At 39.5% G+C, this 27684-nt stretch overlaps 1 protein-coding gene across 7 annotated transcripts in view; it reads left to right on the forward strand.

Annotated features, from left to right (window-relative positions):
* Positions 1-27684, forward strand: part of TBL1X (transducin beta like 1 X-linked) — a 255239-nt gene that overhangs the window by 178492 nt on the left and 49063 nt on the right. For 5 of the 7 annotated variants that reach the window (XM_073354501.1, XM_073354510.1, XM_073354492.1 and 2 more), the window contains one exon: positions 23061-23168. In XM_073354501.1, coding sequence (XP_073210602.1) covers positions 23111-23168 — 58 coding nt within the window. In that variant the 5' untranslated portion in view covers positions 23061-23110. Of the gene's footprint in view, positions 1-13309; positions 13410-23060; positions 23169-27684 lie in introns of all 7 variants that reach the window. The other 2 variants (XM_073354483.1, XM_073354519.1) reach the window with 1 other exon arrangement.

Consider the following 27684-nt stretch of genomic DNA (forward strand, 5'->3'; position numbering starts at 1 on the left):
AATAGTCACGCCTGACTGCACGGTTTTTACATAAGAGAAAAAGAATTAATAAGAGATTCCTTAAATAATTTATAGAATTCTGGATTGATTGTCGTAGATTGTTCCTCTATTTTATCAGATAAAAGTGGCATGGAACATGTCATGAGGATGACACGTAAACCAGCTTGTAACCACAAGTTTGGCAGGATGTGTTTCCACTACTGGTGACACATTGAAAATACCAAGCCTACAGTACAGCTGCAGACAGTGATTTGTGGTAGTACTGGTGAGCTTTGTGTCCCTCCTACAAGGGTCCCTATACTACAGATCAGGAAGTTGTTCTTGAGAGAGCTACACAAGAAATTATAGACACTGTTCCAGATGCTGCTGTGATGCCTATGAGTTGTTATCCAGGCAGAAGTCATAATCCACCTCTCAGACTTAATTTGTAGCATATTGTGAATTGAATGGTAATGCATTTATAACATTTTAAAATATCCTTTTACATTAAAGGAGAGGAATATGTGATGAGTGGGACTGGGAATTATCCCTTTAGTTTGTGAGCCCACTAGTGGCGTTCTATCTTTTGTTTATACACCTGCCCATGCAGCAGTGGGTGTAAGTAAGGGCTTGTCTATACTTATGGCTAAATCAACACTGCTGCGATTGATGCAGCAGGTGTTGATTTAGCAGGTCTGGTCAAGACAAGCTAAGTCAATGGCAGAGCACTTTCCCATCACCGTCTGTACTCCACCTCCCCGAGAGGCAGAAGGTAAGTAGGTGGGAGAGCATCTTCTGTCAATGCAATGCGATGTAGACCTCACTGTAAGTCGACCTAAGTTACGTCTACTTCAGTTATGTAACTTGCGTAACTGAAGTAGCATAACTTAGGTCGATTTACAGCTTTAGTGTAGGCCTTGCATATTGTGCATCTTTGGACCCCACTGTCCCCATGTAGTTCCTTCATGTTGTTGTGTAAAGAATAAGACATATTCATCTCTCCAACTAATGAGCTCCAAAGTACTCTAAAAGAAAAGTAGGGCATATCTGTGTGCATATATTCATATCAGGAGGATCTTTATTTACCTTTGCTCTGGGTAGGGGCAGTTTTCTTAGTGCTATGTCTTCTTTCAGGCATAAAGACTTTGAAAATGTCTCCCTACAAGAATAAATTTGATCACTGGAAACTTGACAAGTTAATAAATTATAGTATTAACTGGCAGAACAAAAGCAAATATTCTGCAAGGTATAATATAACACCTTTCCTCCTGAAAGATCTCAAATCTCTTTATAAACCACAAAAGAATGAAACCCCTGTCTGGAGCAGAAGGTGATAGCCAATAAGTTTGTAACGTGTGCACAGCAGTAATGCTATACAAAATGTGTAGGACCAGTGAAAAGCTAAGATGTAAAGTGTTTCTCTACTTGCTTATACAGCACCAGTCCAGGATGTAACACAACAAGGGCCAGGCCATCCTCTGGGCATTCTTAGTTTTACATTGTTCGACAACAGTAGCACCATATTCCCCTTGCATCTCATCTCTTTCTAGAATTACTGCTAAATGAGAAGCCTCCTGTCTGTCTTCCTGGATGGAAGGATTGTTTATTAAATCCAGGCTCAAACCCCATCCATGTAGCAGGAGGTGTCTTGTTCAGAAAGTCTCTGGGATAAAGGTACTTGTGCTAGCCAATCAGAAGATCCAAGATCTTTGATGTATCTTGTGGCTGTAGTACTGTATATCTGAACCAAGTTTTTAGTATTCCTGTTACAGTGTAGTTTGGATTGCTATACAAAATATTCCATCACACTTTAACCAGGTGATGTCAGGGCATACAGTCCCCTTCAAGACATTGACTTTCTGCCTGCAGAGAGTTTAGAAAGTAAATCCACAGTGGTTTAACTGCTAGAGGTTCCATCTCTGACCTGGGTTTGTTCCATAATTTGTAGACTGACTTGCTCTTGCTCCACGGAATATTTCTTGTTTCACTCCCCAGGAAAAAAAAACTGGAATTCCTAGATTCAGTGGACCATTTGCAAGGCATTCACACAGCTATTCTAATGTCTTCAGCCAAATAATGGACAGGCATTTTAATGTTAATTCACTGTATCCAAAAGGTCTGAAAAAGACCTTTCCATCCTGGGCTTGAAATGGTTAAATCAGTACAGTATCTCATCTCCTAAGAAATTCAAGAGAGTCTTCCTGAGGGTTGTAATTTTAGTGTTGGCAATGGCTTCACTAGGAAAAAGGGTGTGTGTGTTTTTAGTGAGAGATTTACAATGTTGTTATAGAGAGGGGAGCCTAGGGTTTACTTAGACCTGTAAATATATTTTAAAATTACATTCTTCCTCATGTAGTTACCATGTGTACCTAATATGTGGTAAGAACACAATTTTTTTTTGTAGTAAGCACAAGGCCTCAGTAACTGTATTTGTGGACCTACAGAATAATTACCTCCATCACCAGTGACATTTCAGATTCTGCTGTGGGTATTTTTACCTGCAACGTTATTCCCTCCTGTTCTGTTCACTGTTATGTCCCTGGGTTTTCATGTAATTGGAGGAGTGGGCAGACCGTTTAAGGCAGGAGAGCGTGTGGTTGTACCTTTCTCGGATGAGTGGCTTTTTCTAGCAGGAAGTACACGTGTAGACAGTTTAGCAGATACTGATACTATTTTATAGTAAATGCTGTTGATTAATTGCAGTTAGCTTACGTGATTAACTCAAAAAATTAATCACAAATAAAAAAATAATCGAGATTAACTGCAGTTTTAATTGCATTGTTCAGTAATAGAATACAAATTGAGATTTATTAAAATATGTTAGGATGTTTTTCTACATTTTCAAATATATTGATTTCAATTACAACACAGAATACAAAATGTACACTGCTCACTCTATATTATTATGTTCATTATTACAAATATTTGCACAGTAAAAATGATAAACAAAAGAAACAGTATTTTTCAGTTCACCTCATACAAGTACTGTAGTCCAATCTCTTTATTGTGAAAGTGCAACTTACAAATGTAGATTTTTTTTGTTACATAACTGCACTCAAAAACAAAACAATGCAAAACTTTAGAGCCTACAAGTCCACTCAGTCCTACTTCTTGTTCAGCCAATCGCTAAGACAAACAAGTTTGTTTACATTTACAGGAGATAATGCTGCCCACTTCTTATTTACAATGTCACCAGAAAGTGAGAAAAGACGTTCGCATGGGACTTTTGTAGCCGGCAAGGTATTTACGTGCCAGATATGCTAAACAGTCCTATCCCCCTTCATGCTTCAGCCACCATTCCAGAGGACATGCTTCCATGCTGATGATGCTCATTAAAAAAAAATGTGTTAATTAAATTTGTGACTGAACTTCTTGGGGGAGAATTGTATGACTTCGGCTCTATTTTACCTGCATTCATCCATATATTTCATGCTCTGGTTGTCTTGGATGATCACTCAGAACATGTTGTTCATTTTAAGACCACTTTTGCTGCATTTGACAAAATGCAAAGAAGGTGAGATTTCTAAAGATAGCTACAGCACTCACCCCAAGCTTTAAGAATCTGAAGTGCATTCCAAAATCTGAGGTGAACGAGGTTTGGAGCATGCTTTCAGAAGTCTTAAAAGAGCAACACTCCAATGTGAACATCACAGAACCTGAACCACCAAAAAAGAAAACCAACTTTCTGCTGTTGGCATCTGACTCAGATGATGAAAATGAACATGTGTCGGTCTGCACTGCTTTGGATTGTTATCGAGCAGAACCCATCATCAGCATGGACACATGTCCTCTGGAATGGTGGTTGAAGCATGAAGGGACATATGAATCTTTAGCACATCAGGCATGTAAATATCTTGTGATGCTGGCTACAACAGTGCCACAAGAACGCCTGTTCTCACTTTCAGGTGATATTGTAAACAAGAAGCAGGAAGCATTATCTCCTGCAAATGTAAACAAACTTGTTACATTGGTTTTTTTTTCAATGCAGGTTTTTTGTACATAATTCTAAATTTGTAAGTTCAACTTGCACAATAAAGAGATTGCACTACAGTTCTTGCATTAGGTGTAATGAAAAATACTGTCTCTTAGTTTTTTTACAGTGCAAATACTGGTAATCAAAAATAAATATAAAGTGAGCCCTGTACACTTTGTATTTTGTGTTGTAATTGAAATCAACATATTTGAAAATTTAGAAAACAACCAAAATATTTTTTTAAATGATATTCTATTATTGTTTAACAGCGATTAATTGTAATTGATTTTTTTAATCGCGTGATTGATTTTTTAAATCGCTTGACAGCCCTACTATTTTACCATAATAGTCAGATGGTGACTGAGTCTAAAAGCTTCTTGTCCAGTTTCCTGAGGAGTGGGAGGGGGGAACATTTACCAGCAGGGAGAATTACAACCAAAAAGGTGAGTGTTTCAGAAAGTTCTAAATTACTTAAAACAGGGGACTTATAGTGGAAGCTGTTTGCAACCTTACCTGTAGAATATAAATGAGTGTATAATGTTGTTACCCTTTTTGGCCTGAGAGATTAGTCAAAATCCAGGTCTTATGGATTGTATCCATTAGAAGGAGAAAATAATGATGGAGAGAAGTATTTCTTTGATGCAGTCCTGTTTCTTTACAAAGAATGTACAAAGTCCTGTTTCCCTGAACACAGTAGGAATTAAATAATAGGGGATAGTTTCTTTGCTTATTGTTCCAAGCTTCTTCAGCCAGCACTGTGCCCAATAATCTCTCTAGGCTTTTTCTCAAGGCCATGTTCCCAGTGCTTGTTCTGGCTGCTTGCTTGGGTTTCTGCTCCTTCTCTGTTGTTTCTGTGGGGTTTTTCCACTGCTTCTCTCACACACCGCTCCATCAGTCAATGCCCTAGCCCCAGCATTTGCTATATCAGTCACTAGGGGAATCCCTTGGGCCACATGTACCTGTGTTTTGGGTGGTGCTCCTATTGTTTCAGCTATCTGAAAGGAACTCAGCTGCTCTTTAAACTTATCCTGAACAAAAGGCAGCTGTTACACCCAATGAGGTGTAATCTGACCCATGATAGCATAATGTTTGCTTTTTTCTTTGTTTCTTGTAATAGTCCCCTCTTGTAAAGCATCATGAGATGTGTGAAGGATGTTATGGAAATATTATGTTGTTGGTCAATGTGTTCGTGTCCTCTAGTTCATATAGAATTAAGTGAAGTATAAGAAGTTCCCTCATGCAGTCTCACCTCCTGAAATTCCAGCAACTCAAGTTTAAGTAATTTTGGATGAGCACAAAATTTAAAGAAAAATATTACCATTTGCTGTTTCATTTTAAAAAAAAAACAATGTCATGCCTCCTGTCTCTTCTTATCCTAGCACATACATACTGTGTTGATAATCGTGGAGTATCTGGTACGTCATCAAAGAGGAAGGAAAAAGAGCTTGTGTTACCTTTTAAAGAAAATTCTGCTGCAGCGAAGTCTAAAAAAAAAAAAAAAAATAGTTACGAGAATTGATGTGGTGAGACCTAGAGTGTGAAACTACTACGTGCAAGGTTAGATTAGTCTAGGCTGAGGAGCTTTGAGAAGCATGCTTTTTAATAACAATAGACGCGTTCTTTGCAAGTTATATAACTTTGGATTATATAAAAATGCTTTATAGAATTAAATATCATAAGATGATGGACAGTGTACTGTATTGTGGAATAAATAAAAAGATTATGTGGGGAATAAGTAAAAGTATCCAGTCATCAGGCTTGTGGCAGGGTATCATCCCAGAGCATGCCCCTCTAAGCACAACATGGCCCTGCAGCCAATCCATCCTCAGTTCCATTCTGGACCTCCCAATAACTCAGTCATAGTGCAGAGTACTTAAAACAAAATTCCAGCTCTTTCCCAGTGCTTTCATCTTGGGGCTTCCAGCTCACTGCTTGTTCTAGAAGAGCTTCAGGTTCCTCAATCCCTTTCAGTTCCCAGGAAGTTCTCCCAGTCCCAACAAGGCTAGGGGCGCCAGTGAAGACCCTTTCATAGAATCATAGAATATCAGGGTTGGAAGGGACCTCAGGAGGTCATCTAGTCCAACCCCCTGCTCAAAAGCAGGACCAATCCCCAATTAAATCCCCATTGGTCTTCTCCTGCGGTTGTCTCTGGATTTGACTCTTTGCTCTTAGTTAAGGGATTCCATAGCCCCCCTACCCTTTGGTTCAAGGGCCCCACAGCCCTCCTTTTTGGGACTGTGCTGTGATTCAGGCAGGCTCTGGCCCTGAGCCAGCTTCTCCCCAGAGGCCCATTTGAACTATCCTCACCTCGTTACACGCAGGTGTTTCAGACAAACAAAACTCAAAATAACACCTTCATAACAAAGTGCTTTCCTCTCAGCTGTGTCTGCTGGGGTCCAGTCTTCCTGCTATTCTCACCACTTGGACTCAGGTCAGTGTACCTCAGTCCTTTGCCATAGGCTGGGAGAGTCCAGCAGCTATGCTGTCTTTCTTCTGCTGGTGCCTGTCCCATTATGAGGGAAGATGCAGATTATATCATAGAATATCAGGGTTGGAAGGGACCTCAGGAGGTCATCTAGTCCAACCCCCTGCTCAAATCAGGACCAATCCCCAATTTTTGCCCCGATCCCTAAATGGCCCCCTAAATGGCCCTAAATCCCTAAATGGCCCCCTCAAGGATTGAACTCACAACCCTGGGTTTAGCAGGCCAATGCTCAAACCACTGAGCTATCCCTCCCCCCATGCTGCCCTCCTTCCGAGAACTTGCTATTTTTGGATGGGAGAGGGGAGCCTTGTCCCACCCTACACTACAAGTCTTCTCACCCTTAACAAAACAGTAGTCTGGAGATTTTCCCTCCAGACACTAAGTGCTGTATTACCCTAGGACAACTTTCTTTGTCCCAGCATCATCATCTGCTATTTCCTAGGCCCCTGTCTGCTTTGGAACTCCTGGAACCTTGAAGGGGCTTAGTCCTGGAGCAGGGGTGATTGGCCCTGGTCCCCACTACCTCTTACAGGGGACAGAATACTCTGTCATAGGACTATTTGACTCACTTGGATTTAGTGATATGTTTGTTAACTTGTTTCTAGTTCCATTTTTGGGCTAATTTGTTCTGCCCCTCCTCCCCAAGTCTTTCTCCCCTCCACCTCCTCTGTTTTTTGTGTTCTACAGTATAAACCTTAGTGCAGAGATCAATCAACTAGAGATTATCTAATTCTTGAGGCCTCTGCCCTGAGCACATCAACCACCCAGTGTGCTAATTATCAGGAGGCTCAAAGAAGTTCATTGGGGAAGATATCTGCAGCTGGGCCCTTCAGTGTTCTTAAACTGCTGTAATGGCATGCAAAATCACTCAGGGCTGAATGTCGGATGAAAACAGGGCTGGTGAGGAAAGGGAACTGTGCTGACACATGGGTGAATGTTTTTGATCCTTTTAAATAGTTTGTGATAGATGGGTTACTAGAAATCTTCTAAAAGGCATGCTTACAAAATACCATTATTGGTAAATTGTATGATCGTATACCTTATTGACATCAGATGAAATTATAAGGATTGTATCTGGCCTTGCTGATTGTGTATCAGAATGACATTGTATTTATTACTAACTGTGAAATGATCAAAAAGTTAGTTGAATCTGCTAAATGTTTGCTTTAAATTTTAGTCAATCACAGATGCATTACATTTCCTTATTTTGGAGGAGAAGGGATTCATTCATTTTTAACTGTATCCGTTAACAAAGCATTGAATTTTAATATAAACATGACATACTCTGCTATGATAAAAACAAAAAAAAAATTATACAGAAATGTCTCAGACATATTAGTTAATGTTTGTAGAGCATTTTGAAGATAAAAAGCAATATAGAACTATTAAATGGGGGTGGTATTCATTAATACATAAGCCCTTATTTCCCTAGCCTCGGGGGGAAGTCTGTCATTACATACACACACAAAGAGTCAAAAATGGGGCATATGCTTTACTTCCCTTACACTTGGATCGTTATTATTGATTGAGTGAGGTCATGAAAAGTTCCTTTTTGTTTCAGTAAAAGGGATATATTCTTCCATCAAACTTTCCTTTTCCAAGTTTTACAGTTTGCTTCATCCAGAAAAAAAATACACAAATATTATTGGTGAAGAATGGACTGATTTTTTTCTTTCAATGAGAGATGCTGAAATAATTACTCTGAAAAAGTCTCAACTGCTTTATTCTGGTTACTTGCCAAATGAAATTTGCATGGCTGTATTCACTAAGATGACTGAGGATGTCGTGACAAACCCAAAAGCTTAAAAAATAAATTTAAAAAAAAATGTATGAAATGACGCCTTTTATACATGCAGGTGTGGATTTAAAATATCCTTAGCCCCAAAATGAAATGGACATTACAGAACATTTTTATTTTTGTCTCCAGAGTTTCTTAAAATGAAAGATCATTGCTTTCACTCCACAAAATAGGAATATACTGAAACAGGAAATAATAATTGTGAACAAGACCTTTAATAATTACCTTCAAATCTATTTACACTCTCCATTGGATGACCAAGGCCATTCCGAAACACAGACCACCATGTTGGTTGCCTATTAATTTTTTATTTTTTTAAAAAAGCATGGTGTTTGCACCAGTGCCCCCTTTACATTCTGGATGTCACAGAAATTTTAATAATTCTGAGCCAGAGCTCACACAAAAGATGTACTCTTATTTCCCCTCCTTCACTGATGTTTCCCAGGACAGTAACTTTGGCATAAAGAGTAACACTGGACCACTAAGCCAGGTGGCAAAAAGTCAGTGGGAGCTACTAGGTGCTCAGCACTCGTGAAAATCAGACCACTTGTTTAGGTGTCTATGAATTGAGTTAGGAGCCTCATTTTTGAAAATCCCAAGCAGCAAGAATATCTCTACTTCTATGGTACATAATATGTGGACTTGAATGGCTCGAGTGATAGGGTACAGAATGACCCTCTTCTAGATCACCAGTTCACATCTTGCCCAGTGATGGATGAAAGTTTAAGTGATGGCTCTTCAGTGGCGTATTTGAAATGACTTGGTTGTCTCAGTCCAGTTCCTAGTGGGAAAACACATTGCTCAGTGTTCAGCTAACTGAAATGGAAGATCATATGTTTTTTTTCAGATTGGTGTAAAACTTTCTGCGTGATAAGTGAGGAAGGCTCCACTCCACGTTCAACTGTGACTGTGACCCTTTCAAATGATCACACATTTAGCAATCCAAACTTGTTCATCTTTGGATCACCATTTGCTAGTGTTCTTTTCTGCTGTTCCAAACAGCATGCACTATTGCTAAAGGTTCAGAATTCGTGGTGTTTTCAAACTAAATTTCTGAGACAAGGAAAAGTCATTAATCCTTATACAAAAATATATAGTGTTCTGTTTTTTGATGGAGTAACCCAATAAATTCAGCCATAAATGAACAACAAAGAATTTGGAAATGCCGCTGCAGTGTATCATGGGAGATGAAGTCTTGCAATGGAGCCTTGTCTGTAGAAGAGAAAGGGGTCATGAGGTACATGAAGTAAAACCCCCATGAGGCAAATCAAATGTTCAGTTTTTATCTGGAAATATTTTGTCTTCATTTATTTGATGAAAAGTTTTCATTTTGGGGTGGGTAATTGAACAATGTGTAACTATTCACCTCTGCTGCTTTCACCACAGCATGTCTCTTTCCAAGACCCCCTTCTGCATTTAATTCACAGCACTGTTTCTTTCTCCTCAATGAAAAGTCTGGTTCAGCCCCAGACCTTGTAACTCTGGAGCGGAGCAAGCTCAATGCACACAAAATATTCAGAAAATTTAGCTGCCAGCCTCTTATAGACATCTGGTGAGCAAGCACAAATGGTAATCGTCAAAGGTTTTTAACTCAGCCAATTCTGGGTGAATTTTCACTGCAATGCAAAAGGCACTTTGCCACCAGAGTGAACCCTCTCACAAATGTTACGCCCCTGCTCCAAAGCATGGAGCAGCTAGAGCGTCTCAACAGCACACTTGTATAAACATCAGTAAATCTGTATCTTTTCCCCTGATCTGGTTTTTTGAAATGACCAAACTGTTTTTGCTTAAGCCATCCAGAAACATTTAGTCCAAGGCAGACACCTGGAAGGGAGCATTACAGCCCGAATGGTTAAAGTTGGTCATGTTATAAGCAAGTGAAAAAATAGGGTCTTTTAATGAAAAGTATGTCAACTTTAATTACAGGTGTTGATGCCAACTTCCTCTATAACAAAAATCTTCAGTTTGTGTTAGCAGTGGGGGGAAGGGTGCACGGGGGGGGGGGAAGAGATGTAAACAATCTATCCCATAAAATCTATCTATGAGAGGAACGATTCATGCAAATTCATCTGTAAGCAAACAATGGATGAATAATAATGCTTAACATTTATGTATTTTTTTCACCCATATTGAAAAAGAACAACACATACCATTTAGTACTCAACTGCAAATATTCCAGTAGGAGCACGTTCTGAGCAAAAGCTTCTTCTAAGAAATAATTTGCCTCTATTTCTCTTCCCCATTAAAATATTAAGCTCTGCCTCGAGAAAATTGTTTGCTTCATCATAGTTCATCAAGAACTGACAAAAGGATATGTTTGTGGTGAAGACACAGGGCTGTGAGTCAGAAGATGTGAAGTTCCATTCTTGGTTCTGCCACAGTCTTACTATGTGACCATGTAAAATGAGGATTTTAATACTTAACCTTACTTCATAAGAGGACTGCCAAGCTTAATTAGTAGTTATTTTTAGTAAAGTCCATTAAGACATTTGAATGGAAGGCTAAATACAAAGTATTATTATTGAAAACATTTCGCTCTTTCAAATAAAACTCTAATCTAGTAGTAAACTGGAACTGCTCCAGTATTCAAAAAGTCATTCTTCAGTTACTCAAACCATTTTCTTTGTTACTGGATATTGCAAATAGAGTGGGAAATGGTGTTTCAGTTCCATGAAAATTTTGAGATTTCAAACATTTATTCCGTTCCTCATCAGGATGAAATGGAGACCTTTTAAAACGTCTCTCAAACAACCAGGGAGACACAGACACACACACCCCAGAATAGCCAGTTGTGTGGTGGTTAGAGCTGTTGGAGATGTGGGAGATGCAGGTCCTGTACCTGACTCAGAAGAGAGACTTGAATATGGGTTTCTCAAACCTCTAGTGAATGCTCTAGCCACTGGGCTATTAGGCAGAACACTCTCTCAGCCCTTCCCGGAATGGAGAAAGTTTTGTTGAAAGCCATTTTTTTCCCACAAAAAGTTTCAGTTCAACTAACTGGCATTTTTTGATTAAAATGTTTTGTTAAAAAATTCCCAACAAGCTCCAATTGCAATCCAGATTAGGGAATAAATGGACTCTTTGCCCATACAATACTACGGTTGTTGAGTCTGCAGGCTGGAATTTTCAAAGAAGTTAGACACCCAAATCCCACTGAAATTCAATGAGATTCGGAGTCTCACTCCCATAGATTCCTCTGAAAATCTCAGCAGTAACAATGCATGTACCTCTCCTAATCCCTGAATACCACCTTCCAGCTCTGCCAGAATCAACAAAAATTGGTGCAGAAACCAGAGGGGAGGTCAGAGTCTTAAAACCTTGTCAATACTCAGGGAAAGAATAACAATTCTAAGCCTCATTACTTTCCAGAATTTAATAATGTCTCTCAAGCCCAATATTTATAGATTTAAAGCTTCAGTTTTATTCTCAACATCTAGGCTTTTTGTTTTACAGTAAAATATTTTCCTGTTAATTAAGCTAGTTCTTAATTATAACATTTATAGGTATCATAATATATTAAAGTTCTTCCAGATAAGTATTCAGCTTGAAAATTTTCTTGAAACACTTCAGTTATATCTATCTTAAAAATTCTTGGGGAGTCAGAGTCTAATTTAGCTTCTAGTACAACAAGTGTATAGAAAGTAGGATTCAAAGCAATTTTCCACAATGGTGCCCCCAACCATAGATTTTCCAGTTTATATCTGAAGCTGTGATGATGATGCCATCAAACCTCTAGTGTTTTGTCTCTTTCCTCTCCAGGTGCATTATATATAAAAGGCCTAAAAAAGGGTCCAAAGAACATCGTCACTGGCAGAGTTTCCTTCAATAATTGTTAAACAACCACTAGAAGACATCAAATAAAAATAAAACCCCAATTTATGCAGCAAAGATTATGAAGAATTAAAAAAAAAATAGAATTTAAAACTCCTGACTTCCCAGTCCAGCTATCCAAAGATCCAAGGAATAAAGGAAAGTCATACTGAATGGCACTGCAGCTAAGAAAACAACATAAACCCCTTGAAATCTGTCCCCATATGCCTGCTCATCTTTGACCTACAGGCCAGAGACAAGTGTCTTACCCTTTCCACCCTACACCATCTAATGTACAATTACAGTATGGGCCACGGATCTCTGCTATCCCCACATTGTCTGCATTGATCTGTATACCTCTTGCAGTAAATGGGCCAGACTCAAAACTCCAGTCAGTCCTCCTTTTAGAGGTCACAGACACACATCATCTGACTTTTCACGTACAGCCCAGGCTGTCTATCACTTACCACCCTATTAGCCAAAAAGTCTAATCTTACAGAGAACTTCTTCTCCACCCCCCACTAGCCCAATATATGAGTGGAGCATGGATGTGGGTGTTAGTATCATAAAACTAAAGGTCATGCCATTGGAATGAATACACTTAAAAGGTCAGACTTAACTTTTGTTTAACATCTGGTGGGGGTCCCAGCTGGAGGGTGGGATACAAGGGTAAAGTTAACTATGTTGTTGGAAGTCTGAGTGAAATTCTGGCTTCACTAAAGTCAACGATAAAACTTTCACTGGCTTCAGGGGAGCCAGGATTTCACCCTCTTAACTACAAAATTAATCAGTTTGTGAAGTTGAAGCATGGGGTGTGTTTTGTTTTGTTTACCAGCTTTAGTACTAGGGGGGCAATACAGTCTCAATCTCAGTTCTGCTTTAATGGTGGTTTTTGTGAGGGAATTATCTTTTTTATTTAAATACTTAGAGAAAATCAGACCATGATTAACAAATGGATGAAAGAAACCAGTTTACTAAACAGTCTGGATTTTCTAAGAACTAAGAACATTTCAAAGGGATAAATATGTATTCAGTGCACAGTCTTCTGTCTGAAGCAAAATCCATATGAAGGGATACATTGGACCAAGTTATTGTATGAAATGTCTCGCTCTTTGCATATGGAAAATATAACTTAATTAACAAAATTCAGTATTGATCAGTATCTACTTAGAAGCTTCTACTGAGATCCCTTTTGGAAGGGAATTATCTGTTTTCCTGACTTGAAGAGAAATAGAAAATAAATCCTATTGTTTCACCCATACAGTCTCCTCAGAAGCAGCTGTCTGGAATATTAGAATGGCAAGGAGGGACTGTCACTCTTGCCTGCCTTGACAAGGACAGATAAATAAGTAGGCTGTGCCTAAGTGAGTATGAACCTGTCACTTGGCTGAATTTTGATCTCACCCCAATGGGAAATCAGGAGTGATGTTAGTGAAGTCATATAACACTAGTAGTGAGATCAGATCTCCAGTACATGGAATTAATAATGAAGGCTAGAAATGCTTAACGATAGTAATATATCTTGATACATGTATTTGTTTGATGTTATTACATTGATAGGCACCTATTCTGTGCACTGGTTGTCCTTCCGGCAGTTAAAATTGATAATCCCTTAACATTATCCATTTTAACAAATAATAGGCAGCTTTTATCTACCACTGATCAAATAAGTAAATGCTTTCTCTCTCTCCAAATGTTTCTAATGTTATATTTGAAGACAGAGCTCTTTATTTATATTCATACCCAATCTCTATGAAAATAGTAGGTATCAAATGGTGTCTGCCATATTTAAGGGTCCAAATAGTTTCCATTATAAACTAGTGCTTTCACACATTCCTCAAAATATTTATTTTGGGGATTGAAATTTTCCATGTTTGTTGTTTGCCTGAAGGTTATTTTTGTTTGTTTGTTTTTTTAACTTACTTAGAACACAATCCTTTCAGTTATTTTTTAGCTATGAGAGAATGAAAAGAAAACATTTACCCTGGTGTAATAATAAAATAATAATAATAATAAAATTAATATAATATTATAATAAAACAATCATTTAAAAAACATCCAATCACACTGTGCATAAATAATGTAAAATAAAAAAGGCACTGGAGCAGGGGGACTGGATCCTGGGTCTCCCTAGGAGACTGCTCTAACGAACAGGCTACAATGTCATTCTCATGTGTGTTCTCTCTGGACCCATGATTCTTTTATTATTTATTCACAGTGAAACAGCTTCAACAGGATAAACTGAGGGAGCTCCACATCAGAATAGCCTAACGGTTAGGGCACTCACCAGAAGCAGTAGATTCCTGCTCAAATCCTTTTCCTCTGCCAGCCCCCTCCCTCAGGTAGAGTGGGGACTTGAACCAAGGATCTCACTCATTGCAGATGAGTGTCCTAGTCACTGGGCTCAAAGTTATGAGGGAGGTCCTTCCGTGGCCGTTTTGTATAGGGGCTTGATCCGGTAGGCAAGCTTTGAGTATGTCATGCTAAAAATCACACCGAACATGCTTCTACTGGAATTTTTTGCAGTTGAATGCTAAATAGTACATGTGCTTTTTCAATATGGATGAAAAAATGTACATAAAAGTTAAATATTCACTTATACACTCAGGGTATATTGTCCCTGAACGAAAATAGACAGAGGAACGCCTACCTTTCCTTCGTTCGTGCATCACTCTGGAGTTTAGGTGTCCAGACAACTAGAGTGAGGCTGCAGTGCACATGTCCAGAGCTAAGTTCCCTCTAAGCCGTGCAGTAGGCTATCAAGGGCCACACAGGCCAGGAGAGGCGCCCCAGCCAGAGCTGCTGGGGCTGGGGTGGGGGATCACATGCAGTGGAGCAAAATTAAAACTCGTAGCCAAGCAGCGCCCCCTGCCCATTGTGCTGCAGCCACCTTGTCTGGTGGGTTTAATGAACTACTGTGAGTTAGCGGGAGGTGCCCAAGCCGACGCCCCATGACCCACTGCGTCCCCTGGGGATGGAGTGCCATGCTGCCCTGCCCCCCGCAGCCACTGACGCCCATCCCAGCAGGTCCTCCCTTGAGCTTTCCCAGCCTTGCGAGCCAGCTGGTGGGCTTGGGAAGGCAAAGGCTGATTCCCTGCATGGCCCATGGGCCATGTGTATCCAGGCATGGAGCTCGGCCGGGGGCACAATTCCAGTGGCTGATGCAGCTGAGTGTGGTTTTACCCATCCCATGGGGCTGGGCAGTTCGAACCCACCCATGAGTGCCTCCCTTGTGGGTGCAGGGGGCGGAAGGCAGAGTCATCCCCCCCGCCACCCCTGCAAAGTTACCCACTTGGCCGGCAGCCCACAAAGCTGGAGGTGCCTGCCAAGGTATGGCAGGTCTGTGTCAGGGGGCGCCCCACGGGAGCTGCCGTGGCCGAGGAGAGGCACCCCTCCCCCGGCCCCGTGCTGCTGCAGTGAGAGAGGGCTGGGGGGAGTCCTCACTCCCCGCCGCAGCCCCAGGGCAGTCTGCACCACAAACCCCTCATCCGTGGCCCCATCCTAGAGCCTGCACCCCCAGCCAGAGCCCTCATCCCCTCCCTGCACCCCAACCCTCTGCCTCAACCCTGAGCCCCCTCACACATTCCGAACCCCTCAGCCCCACCCCCTGCCACCCATCACCTCCATATTGATGCATATAACAAATTTCATTTCGCACGCGGACGTAAAAAATTGGAGGGAATATAGGTCCAGAGGCAGAAGCATAGGAGCCTAGGGAACTTTTAGTGCAAAAATTAAGGTGCTGAGTGAGTTCACGTGCCTACACAGTTTGACAGCAGTTGAATGGGGATTTTGGGAATCCCAGTGGGGCCTGATTCTGGGATTTAGGTGTCTAAGGTGGCAGTTAGGTGCTTAAATCCTTTTGTGAATCTAGCCGTTCGTGTGCATATAAGGAGTGAAATCCTGGCTCCGCTGAAGTCAAATGGGAGTTTTGCTTGTCAGTGGTGCCAGGATTTCACCCAATATCTCTGTTCTCAACTCAAACACAATAGTATAGTCAATTCTTAACGCCTCTAATCCATACTCCTTATTTTCAGATGCTAATTTCATCTGTGAGCCCTAGAGCTACCATCAGCCTTCTTTTATCTTGGTTTCCTACAGCTCTTCATATAGTGTATGCATGTAAACACTAAAGTTATTTTTGTATATTTAAAAAACAAATTAATTGAAGTTGCCTCTTTTCAAAGTAGGTCATGAAAGAAATACAACGCCATTCCACTAATTAAGAAGGGTGTATTTTTTTTTCTTAGCAAAGTGCCAAGAAGGAAAGATCAATACAGCAAAAACCCTTTTCACTTTAGAGCAGAGGGAGCTGGAAAAGATCCACTTGAGCTCTTAGAACTGTAATGCTGGAGGCTGATGTCATTAAGAAAACTAGCTGAGGACTGAAAAATAAACCAAGCAAACTAATAGGTTTTAAGTGTAAAAATGGGGGGAAAGTTATACATCAGTAACATCCTAAATAGAGGGATGGGCTTTACTCTTGGTGGTGCACAACTTTGCCTCTTTTGAAACAACATTTCATTTTGAATTTTACAATCATTTATATTTTAAAATATTTTAAAAGTTACAAGATTATTGGAAATGAAACACCTTGAAATGATCAAACCAAAACATTTCAATTGAGTCAAACAAATTTTTTTTTATTACTTTCAGTTCACAAATTTTTTTGAGATTTTTGACTTTTCACCCTGATTTGAGACAGGAAAATGTTTCAAAAATCTCACACAAATTCTGAGAACAGAAAACCCTTTCCTGCCCGGTTCTAATAGGGACCTTGTACAGTTGCAGATACTTTTAAAGGTATGCAATGAATGTGTCCTGCACATCAGAGATTAGTCTGCCCCAAAGCATGTCATTATCGATATTTCAGAGTGCTATGACTCTGCTCCTGCATTCAGATACATACGGATAGATCCTGAGTCCCACAGGGAGTCCTCTTGTAGTTGCTGGGACTTTGCGTGAGTGTAGTGGTCTACGCACACGAATTTGATTGTAGGATCTGACCCATTAACTCCTACCATCAGGAATGATCTCTTCAAGGCAAAGTGGAGGTTTATTTTCATTAAGTATTTAATTCCCACTCTCATTCCCTCCACTTCCTTTTCCTTCAAAAAAACGAGTCCAGATTCAGTGACTAATTGTACAAGATACACTTCAACATGTCAGTATCAGAGCTGGACCACTCCTTGTTTATATCGGGGATTATCAGGAATAATTGTATACATTATAGACATAGTTGTTGCTTCCAATTATGAAAATGTGTGATTGTGGGTAGCAGTGAGAATTTTATGAAGATGAGTTCAATCTTGCTAGCTGGATTTTTATTCATTTATTTTTGTTCACCCTCATTTAAAATACAAAACAAAAAATAGAAGACTCAGGTAAATATAATTCCTGGTGTTTTTAAAAAGCTAGTCTTAATGTTGGGCTATTTGGGATCCCTGAAAGCCCCATCTCTTTTCTCTTGGAGGTCTAGGACCCTACTGAGCTGCTATAAGTGTCACTGAGAGGACCCTGACTGAGTCAGTACATAAGGGTATACCACACCAGCACTTATTTGAAGATCTTCTCTTGTTCTCCAGAAACTCAACTTTGATTTTAAAACAAAAAACAAGTTGCTAGGGGATATGGTTGTGAAGAAAGCCTCAAAAATAGGAACTGAGTGTAACCAACAGAGAGCCTGGAACAATAGCTCTGACGGGTTTGACCTTCTTCATTCCTATCACTGAGGTGTTAACTTACATGGCCAATGATGATGATTTAAATATCAATGTAGTTATCTGTTTAATTCCTCACAGAGGAAAAAAGAAAGGAGAGTCAGAGAACTCCACAATTTACTGTGAATAACATCTCATTTTGCTGTCTCAAGTGGGTGGCACGTGGGAGATGCCACCAGTTATTTCTTTTCCCCTGTCAAGAAGGAACCAAGTCCAAGAAGTTCAGCAGAAGCCATGGGCATATTCCAGACTCATGAAGGAGGCGAGTTCAGTGGAGCTCAGAGAGCGTCCATGATCTATACTATAAAGTAACAATCTACTATGAAGGGTATCTTATTTTGATAACTCACCTTAGCGTAGCTTGGAAAGAGTACATCACCATTCTTTTTTCTTCTCCCAATTTGACCCCTGGTCATCGGCAGACTTGTTCTATTATCAGAAGCTACTTAAAAAGAAAAGGTGGCTTAAATTATATCTGCCTGAATCAGCAGCAGCCTACGTGGCAAGGGGGAGACAAAAAAGTGAGACTACCTACCCTCGAAAAATTCTGGCTTCCTGGGAGTGGAACAGGATAAAGGTTCCAATTCAAGAGGAGAAATCTGGAATGAAAGACAGACAAGGAGCAAAAACGCAGAGTATGGGACAAAAACAATGCCGTCCTCTGGGTGAGGAAGATGCTGATTCTTAATCAATGATTATTGTGTTTAGACACTCTAGTTACAGACAGCCTAGAAACAGATGATAGGGTTGGTTGAAAATTTTCTGCTGAAACTGTTTTTCAACAGAAAATTTGGGGGGTTGACTAATTTTTTCATGAAAAGTGGCTGCTTTCCACAGGAAATGTTGCTTTTCATTGAAAAACCAAACACCAGAAAACCAAAATATTTTTATTAGAATAAGATTCTGCAGTGCATCAAGGGAGTTTTTTTGGGGCGGGGGCGGGGAGGGGTTCAGACCCCATTCTCTTCTATGGGATGGGTGTCCTGGCCAGGCTGTTTCCCATGATGCACTTCCTCCCCTCCTCCAAGAGAGGAGATGAGGAGCATCATGGGTGTTGCTGGCTGTGGTGCATCAAGGGAGGTGTAGCTTGACCAGGGAACCTATCCTATAGAGGAGAATGGGAGCAGGATTCACCTGAACTTCGACTCCATAAGGCACTAAGGCAGAGTTTCCAAATCAAAATATTTTGATGTTTGGCTGAAATTCTTTCGTGTTCAGATTTGTGTTGAAAATCTGGAATTTTCCTTGGAAGATTTAGAAAATGAAAAAATATGTTGTGTCACTGAAAGTTTCCATGCAGAAAAATGCCATTTCCCAACCAACTCTACTAGGTAACTAGATAAACAGTATAACCTCACTTAATGAGAGACAGAGGGGTGTGGAGTGAGAAGGAAGAGCCCGGTGGAGCTAAACATGTTCAGCTTGCATTCAAAGCACCCTGGAGCTGCCATACTCCCTCAATGAGCCATGTAAGTGCCAGACCAGCTTATCTACTGCCTCAGCCCTGCCGTTTGGCTCTCTGATTAGCCACCATCAGAGAAGGGAAAGGAAATAGAAGGGGGCCATATTAGTGGGTCTTCTCACTTGCTGGCTCATCTCTCTTCTGCTTGAGGCAATGTAGGTGAATATCACTGTCGATATTTTGAAGGGGAAGGAGGATTAGCTTCTCCTACGCTCATCCCCCTTAACAGGCTGCTGACTCTGCTTCTAGATGCAAATCCCAAATCCTCTCCTCAGGCAGCCTCTGCTGCCCCCTGGTCACATCCTGGAGCAAGGGTGCAGCCCTCCAGGATCCCACAAAAGAGTAAAATACAAATTAAGGATTAAAAAAACAGAGAGAAAAAGAGAGAAAAGAAAAGGCCCAAACCTGGTACTTTGTTCACCCCAACTCTCACTTTAAAAGAAAAAAAATTATAACCACCCTTTTAAGTTCTATAATTTAAATAACTGAAGGTAGTTAAATAATCCTGCCTGTTGATAATGCAAGGTAAGTCCCTGATCTTACAAACACACTCTCATTATTCTTAAACGCGTGGGGTCAACAAAACTGTGGCTTATTTTAAGTATATGACTAGTCCGGTTGACTTTATTGGTGCTACTCATATGCTTCACTTTAAGCCCAGGCATGCATATGTGCAGGATGAGGACCCATTTTTTTCTGTGTATAGCTGAAACTAATCAAACCCTCCATAACATGTAACTGATTATGAGAAAAGGTGTTTCAGGTAAAAAAAGAGCTTGGATGTGTTTTGACCGTCTGCCTGTTGTTGTGTGTTGTGAACTTAATTATGTCACAGTGAACTCAAATGTTATCACTTCAGTTTAAATGTGAAACAGCCGCATAAGCACAGTAATGTTGTCTCTGAGCAATACTTTAAAAAAAGGAGAGAGCAGGAGTATTAATCTAGACAATATTGATCTCCACTAATGCGAGGAGAACATTTGGTTACTACACACATTTGGTTACTACACACACACCACTCCACCCCAGCTTTCCGCTGGAGGTTTTCTCAGGATTTTAGAGATGGACTGAGTTTTATTGTGTTGGGGGGGGTGGAGGAGGATTTTTTGTTTTGTTCCTTTGTTCCTGAATCCGATTTAGAGCGACACAAGAGACAATTATGTTCCTCTCCTCCTGACTATCTTTTCCATAGTCTGATATCAGGTTTGGGGTATTTTTTGTGTGGGGATGGAGGAAGTCAAAAGGCAGGGTTAATGAAATTTAGTATAGTCTTTCATGGCTCAGCTGAATTTCTGATGAATAGATTACTCTGGGGCAGAGCCAAGATCTCTGGATCATTTCAGATGGATGGAGCCTGTGGTTGTGTATCTTATTGCTGCATTGGCATCTGCAGGAGGGGGAGAGCTTAAATGCATGAGCGGGGATCATCTGGTTATTTATGGGATGGGAACAATGTGTATAAAGATATGATCTGACACATACGTCAAAGTAATTCCTGTTCACTGACTTCAGGAAAAATGCATTATAAATCCAGCTACTTAGTGTGCTTGGAATTCTAATACAAAAGGGAGAAAGGTAGCTGCTGTGGAGGCTTTCTCTGTGGTTGCCAAACTCTTTATTTTGCAGTCAGACTTATTTCCTCTGGCTTTTAATTCATTTAACAAAGGTGTTGTCTGGGAAAAAAAAAAAAAAAAAAACCTCTGTGTGAGGAAAGATTATGATACTAATAACTCAACCTAATAAGATGCATCCCAGGAGCAGCTCTTGTAATTTCTTGAGATATTATTAATAATACTCAAAGCAGCATAATGTACGTCATCACTGAAACTGAATTTTTGTAAGAGGTTTTAACTTTACCATCTTTCCTACCACCAAGGAAATGAAAGTGCTATTTTTAAGATACTAAAAAAAGGGTTGGTGGGTTATTTTTTTTAAACCAGCGCTGTCACAGTTTCTTACACTATTGCTGTAGGAATGAACATCTGTGATAGGAATATATGTTTATATGTAATCAAATAGATGGAGTTAAAAATGGCTTTAACAGGCATCGATAACGTCTTTGGGGGCTTTGAGTGTTTTGAGAGTATTATACAAAAGGGACGCTTGGTGAATTATTCAGAATTATTCAAATACTATTTATGCTAGTAGACAGCAGTAAAGTTGTATTTAAAGGTCTCCTTTTTTAAGTAGGCTCTTTATAGGGATTTGTAAAAAGTGCTCTCTTAATGTGCATTTTTGCCATTAAATACAAAATGCTGTAGTTTACAAAGGTAGATTTATCTGTCTGCAATGATAGCCATCACCTTAGTGTCTGACCTCCTCACATATAGTAATGAATTTATTCTCTCAACATTGCTGTGGATAGGGAAGTTTTACCCCTACTTCATAGAGGAAGAACTTGAGGTACAGGGACACCAAGTGACTTTCCGAGGGACACACAGGAAGACTGTAGCATAACGGAAATTGAACCTAGATGCCCGAATCCCAGTCCAGTGCTTTAAGCACAAAATCATAGGAGGAGGAGGAGAATGTACTATGTATTTTATCTTTTGCATGAGAGGTGCAAACGCCTGTAATATAGAACCAAATACTTGAGAAGAACTTCTGCTAAATGATCCAAGGTATTGGTTGTGGTGGAAACACAACATCTGAGCCATTGCTGAAATAGAGCAGGGAAGGGGAATATAAGACATAAGAAGAATTCTATTTACATAAATATGCAAAGACATCTGTTACAGTCATGAACGACCTGCTGGTTTAGATCATCAGTGGGGGAAACTTGTAGTTAATCAGCACTGCCTACAGTAGCAGGTGCTACTCTAGGCAACAGGAATTACTGAAGAGGTTTTCAGTGAACAAAGACCATCCTGCCTGCCAAGAAGAGACATTTGAGAAATTAAAACAAACAGCAGACTCCTACAAAATTCTTCATTTATAATGTGTAAGCATGCTCTTACTTCCAAACCTTTACATGGTGGTTATGTGTTCGGTGTGGATGTCAGAGCTGTAAGGCTCACTTAAAGTACTTAAAGCTGTTATGGTGAATTTTCTGAACCAACTAAACCAGAACAAAAAAAAATTGTCATCGAGATTTAGAGAGAGAGAAAGTCAAATACAAAATAACATCTTAATATATAGCATTCGGCTTCTTTTTTTTATCACAAAGTATACCCAAACTAGTCATGCAAAGCTGTCTTTCTTTTTAAAGGTTATGGTTATTTTAGTAAATCATCCAAGCTTGACTCTTGTGCTTTATGAACCACCGAATACTTGAGACATTACAACTTTTTATTATGCAGAGATGTGTGCATATACATTGTTCTGCACAAAGTGTTCTGCATAACTCCCTATAAATATACATTTACTATTTGTTCTTTTATTTTTTTTGGAGTTGCTTGTAATTTTACTGCTATTTTATTTAAGTTCTCTGAGTAACATTGTGCTATTTTTTGAGGTTACTGTCTGTTTCTCACATGGATAAACCACTAGGCAGAAAACTAGATTATAAAGTTTGGCCTGGAAAGGATTAGGTGTGGCGTGGCGTACGATGCATTGACTGTAATTGCCAGTAGTGCTGATCAGAGTGTACTCATACACTGAAGGAAGTATCCAAGAGAACTGTAGTAAAGCTAAAGTACTTTCAACATTTAACAACGCTGTCTTTGCATCTCTCACATACAGTTTAAATCACAACTGTAATAAATGTAAATATTTTAGCCTTTAAAATATTAACTGTGTCCCTTTAAATAATGTTCCTCAGTTCTGGTAGCAAATAATATAGTAAATCAAAATAGAACAAAACCTCTTCTGTTTTCTTCCCCCTCTTTGAACAGAGCGTGGATCACACTTCTTGTAAACCTCATCATATTGAGGTGGGGCTAAGATGAGCATAACCAGTGACGAAGTGAATTTCTTGGTGTATCGCTATCTCCAGGAGTCAGGTAAATTACTTGTCTTTCATCAGAACACGCGTCACAGATGGAGAGAGGGAGAGAAGAAAACCAATTTATTGCATTGTGTTGTGTCAACAAAATTGCATTGAGCATTAGAGAATGAAAAATCCAGGCTAAATATTCTCTGCACAAAACCACGTCTTTGAAACCATTCCCCATGGTAATAGGGCAGATATACAAAGGTACAAAAGTAAATATTGTAGTTAGGCAAAACAAGAAAATAAATAGCATTATGTTAACAATGTCGAGTAGAATTATATCATACTAGCCAAAGTAATTTTTGGCAACCTATGCACAAAGCACAATTACTTAATCCCTTGGGGTTTTTTAGCCACTTAAGAATATTTTAGTCAAATGTCAAATGAAGTGAGATTTTCTGTAAATAAGCTTTTCATTGGGCTGCAGATAAGTACATTTCTAAATGGTTATTTGTGTGTGTAAATATCTGATCTTTGTGCTTAATCAATGTCACTCTGTATATGAATCTAATGGTGAAAGTGGAACTCTGTCCTTGTCTTCCCTTCCCTCTGCTCTTCTGACCGCTCTCTTTTCAAACATAGGAGGGTCTTTTAGAGTAAAACTGTAATCTGTGCTTTTAAAAGATACCTTCAAATTGATGTTTAATTTTAGAGGATCCATTTTCTTTTTCCCAGCCTGCGTCCACTTCCTAGCTAACACCAGCCGGTAGGAATGCTGCTTTGCTGATGTGTAGGGCAACTGCATTGTCCAGGAACTGACACCCACTGTCCCAACAGGGGCTAGAATTGGTCTCTGCGTTGGGCTAGAGATAACCAGAGTTAGTTGAAAATTGTTGGATTTCAAAATTTAAAAAACATACATTTTAGCAAAACGTCCCTTTTTTAAAAAAAAAAACAGCTCTAGGAAAAAACTTTCTGGCCCCATTAGAATAGGCAGATGGGATCAAAATCTCAGCATCTATTTGGAGTGGAAACTCAAATCTGGATCACTGTTTGGAGAGATCAAGGTGCCCCTGTTAGTTATCCCCCCATGTATTTCATTGAGGCTTATTGGAATTTCTATGTATACTCGGCCCTCTGAGAGGCTAGCACCAGCCTTCTTTCCCCCATCTGCACAGCACTCACTGCCTGTTTCCCCTCTAATCATCTGGCTCATTGGAACTGGACATGGCTGCTGTCTGTGATCTGGTGATGGAAAGCAAGGGCTGAGAAAAATAAAATTTGATCTAAAACTTCATTTTGAAAAACAAGCTGACTGGGGTTTCACTCTAAAAGGCTTTTGAACATCTGAAAAAGGTGCATAGAGGATACAGCCATACCTTAGAATCCTTAAAATTACTTTCTGTTGTATATTTGCCTTGATATATTGTTTTTAATGTAAATGATTCCACATCACCGTGTTGTGCAATAGTTTTCCCCTATGGGACAGCAAAAACCAAAGATGGCAGTCTTCGCCTTCCTGCTCGCCCTCAATACTCACACTAATGCTGTGGAATGATTCAAAAGGAAACTTTATGGACCTCCCGATGAATGGCAAGATCGAAACGATGGTGGAATAAGGCTCTTCTGGATGTTTTTCCTCTACTGTTTTACAGTATTTTTTAGCCATTTACTGGGGGGAAACCATTGTGTTTCTACTTCATATACTTTTATTTGACATAGAAAGTTATATTTCCCTAACTTTATTATGCGTGAGAGTAAATATAGAATAACTCCACTGACATCACTGGATTTATTCCATATATAAATTATATAGTTGAGAACAGAAGTTGGCACTAATAATTTAAAGGAAAAACTAGCTCAAACCAAACCATTTGGGCCTGGACACTATGCATAGTCCTAGTAGAAGTATCTGACCCAGTTGTATACAGGTACAATGTTGTACAGTAAAAGGAAACTGCAAGTAATGCTGTGCCAGCAGATCTGTTTTTTAAGAAGCATGTACTATACAATTGGTATTGACTTTCTGAGCCATGCTTATGCTCTTTTCCCTTATGGAGTTTTAAATTTGTATTTTTTATAACACAGATAAAGAAATCTCAGCTTGTAAGATGCTTTGCCACCTTCTAGCATAAACAATATAGAAAGACGAGATAGTAAATTAAAAATGTCTAAACAAGAGTTTCTAATGATTGTAAATTTGATATCCTGTGGGTTTTTGTAATATAGTTTGAGTTCAGTCATCTACAGTTGATGGAGTCTGCAAAACCAGGAATTTTTTAGATTTCCATCAATGGTATTGTATGTTGGAATGTGAGCATCCACCCAGCTCACAAAACATCAAGAATATAAATCAAATAGCAACATCAGAGTAATTTAAAAAGAAAACAGGTGCTCAATTTTCCTTTTCTCTCCTTTAATGTTCTCTTGTGAGAATTCTAAGCTTTTGCCCTTAAAATGTGTGTGAGTAGGGGGAAAAGACAAAAGGAATCACTCACAAGACAAGTAGGCAAAGCCATATAAAGCAGAAATATTCCTGGATCGTTACAAATATTTCACAGCTGTGAGGCAGCAGGTTGCTTGAGGTTAATTCAAACATTGTCATGGCAAAGGTACTTGTAGGTACTGTGCACTTCCTCATGAAAATACTCTAATGACATGATTATGGAGGAAGTTCAAGCCTTTTAAAGTTGAAAAATTCATCAATAAACCTCAAAGGTTACTTTCTCTTGCTTAATACCTTACTAGACCGGAAAGCTTGTACCCAAGAGAATTAAAAGAATTGATTGAAGATCTCTCTTAACCATTATTGTTAATTTTTAATAAATTTTGGATTACTGGGAAAGTTCCAAAAAGGAATGGAAAAAAGTGAATCTTGTGCCAATATTTTAAAAGGGCAAATGGGATGATCCAGGTAACTATAAACCATTTAGTCTCACATTGATCCTGGTAAACTCATGGAAAGGCTGATAAGGGACACAATCGCTAAAGAATTAAAGCATGGAATCATAACTAATGTCAGTCAACGTGGTTTTATGGACAACAGATCTTGTCAAAAAGCTTGATATAATTTTTGATGCGATTACAAATTTGGTTGACAAAGGTAACTATGTTGACAAAATGTATTTAGACTTCTGTAAGGCGTTTGACTTACTCCCACATGAGATTCTATGGGAGTAAAAAATTAGCACTACAGAAAATCAGTGTAGCCCATACCAGATAGTTGAAAAACTGGTTAACTAATTTCAGCTCAAAAAGAAGTTATACATATGGAATATTCATGCAACTGGCGTGTTTCTTGTCAGGTTCCATGGGGATCTGTTCTTGGACCAATGTTCAAGATCTTTTTTTATCAATGATCTGGAAGAAAAGATAAAATTTGCAGATGACCTGAAAATTGGTGAAGTGGTAAATAAGGATGTGGTCAAGTCAGTTTTACACACTGATCTGGATAACTTGGTGAGGTGGGCTCATTTAAACAACAGGTGTTTCAGTTTTAATACAGAAAAATTCAAGGTTATACGTCTGAAACAAAGGATGTAGGTGTTCATGCTTCAAAGATGGGGCCTGTATTCTGGAATACAGTGACACTGAAAAGAATTTAGGGGGCAAGGGAGATCACTAATGGAACGTGATCTCCCTGTGTGATGTAGCTAAGAAAGAGAACACAATTATTGGATGTATAAGCAGGGGAAGATCAAATAAGAGTAGGGTGGGGATATTACCACTGTATATGGCGTTAGTAAGCCAGATGGGGGGATACAGACAGATGGGGGGATACAAGAAAACAATGAGACAATATTGGTCAGCATGACTGGCAGTAATATGTGCACACCAGTGGCCTAACCGTTATCAGGATTTTGTAGGCCTCATGGCAAAGGAGGATTTTGAAGTAGAGTAATGAGTTAGTTACGCGGATGTTTATGGGGAGCAACCTCCCAATCATGAGGTGCATGAGAGAAAACACAAAGGGGTGCTTGCTTGAAAATTAACAAGTCGGTGATGTAGGCTAGCATTGTTGGCCAATCAGAGGTGAGAGCGGACATTGTGATAGTGAATGAGAGATGGTAGATAGGGTGGAGATAGACCATGTAGGGTCTTGGCGGTGAAGGCAAGTAGCTTTTGTTCGATGCTCTAGAGAAGGGGGAGCCAGTGGAGGAATGCAAAGAGAGGGTGCCATGGTCAAAACAATGATCTAGAAGAATGATCTTTGCAACAGCATTCTGAACAGATATGAGTGGGGCAAGGCCAGAAAAAAGGTTGTTTCAGTAATTGAGACTTGAGATTATGAGAACCTGGACAATGGCTTTGGCTGTGTGAATGGATATGAAAGGCTGTATCTTAGAGATGCTATGCTACTTATTTCTTCTCTTATTATGAAAAACATATAGGTCTTATCTACCCTAAATTACGCTGTCAACCCTCCAATGCACTAGTTGCCTTAAATATATAACAGGCATTTGATAGTAGGTTTACCAAAAATTAAAAAGTAAACTTCTGTGGCTTGTAAAATTTCCCAGGAAATCACATTTTGACATTTCAGTTCTTTTTTGAAAGCATGGTATCTAAAAATATAGAGCATAAAG

Source organism: Lepidochelys kempii, chromosome 1, assembly GCF_965140265.1.
Source record: "Lepidochelys kempii isolate rLepKem1 chromosome 1, rLepKem1.hap2, whole genome shotgun sequence".
Taxonomy (NCBI): domain Eukaryota; kingdom Metazoa; phylum Chordata; order Testudines; family Cheloniidae; genus Lepidochelys; species Lepidochelys kempii.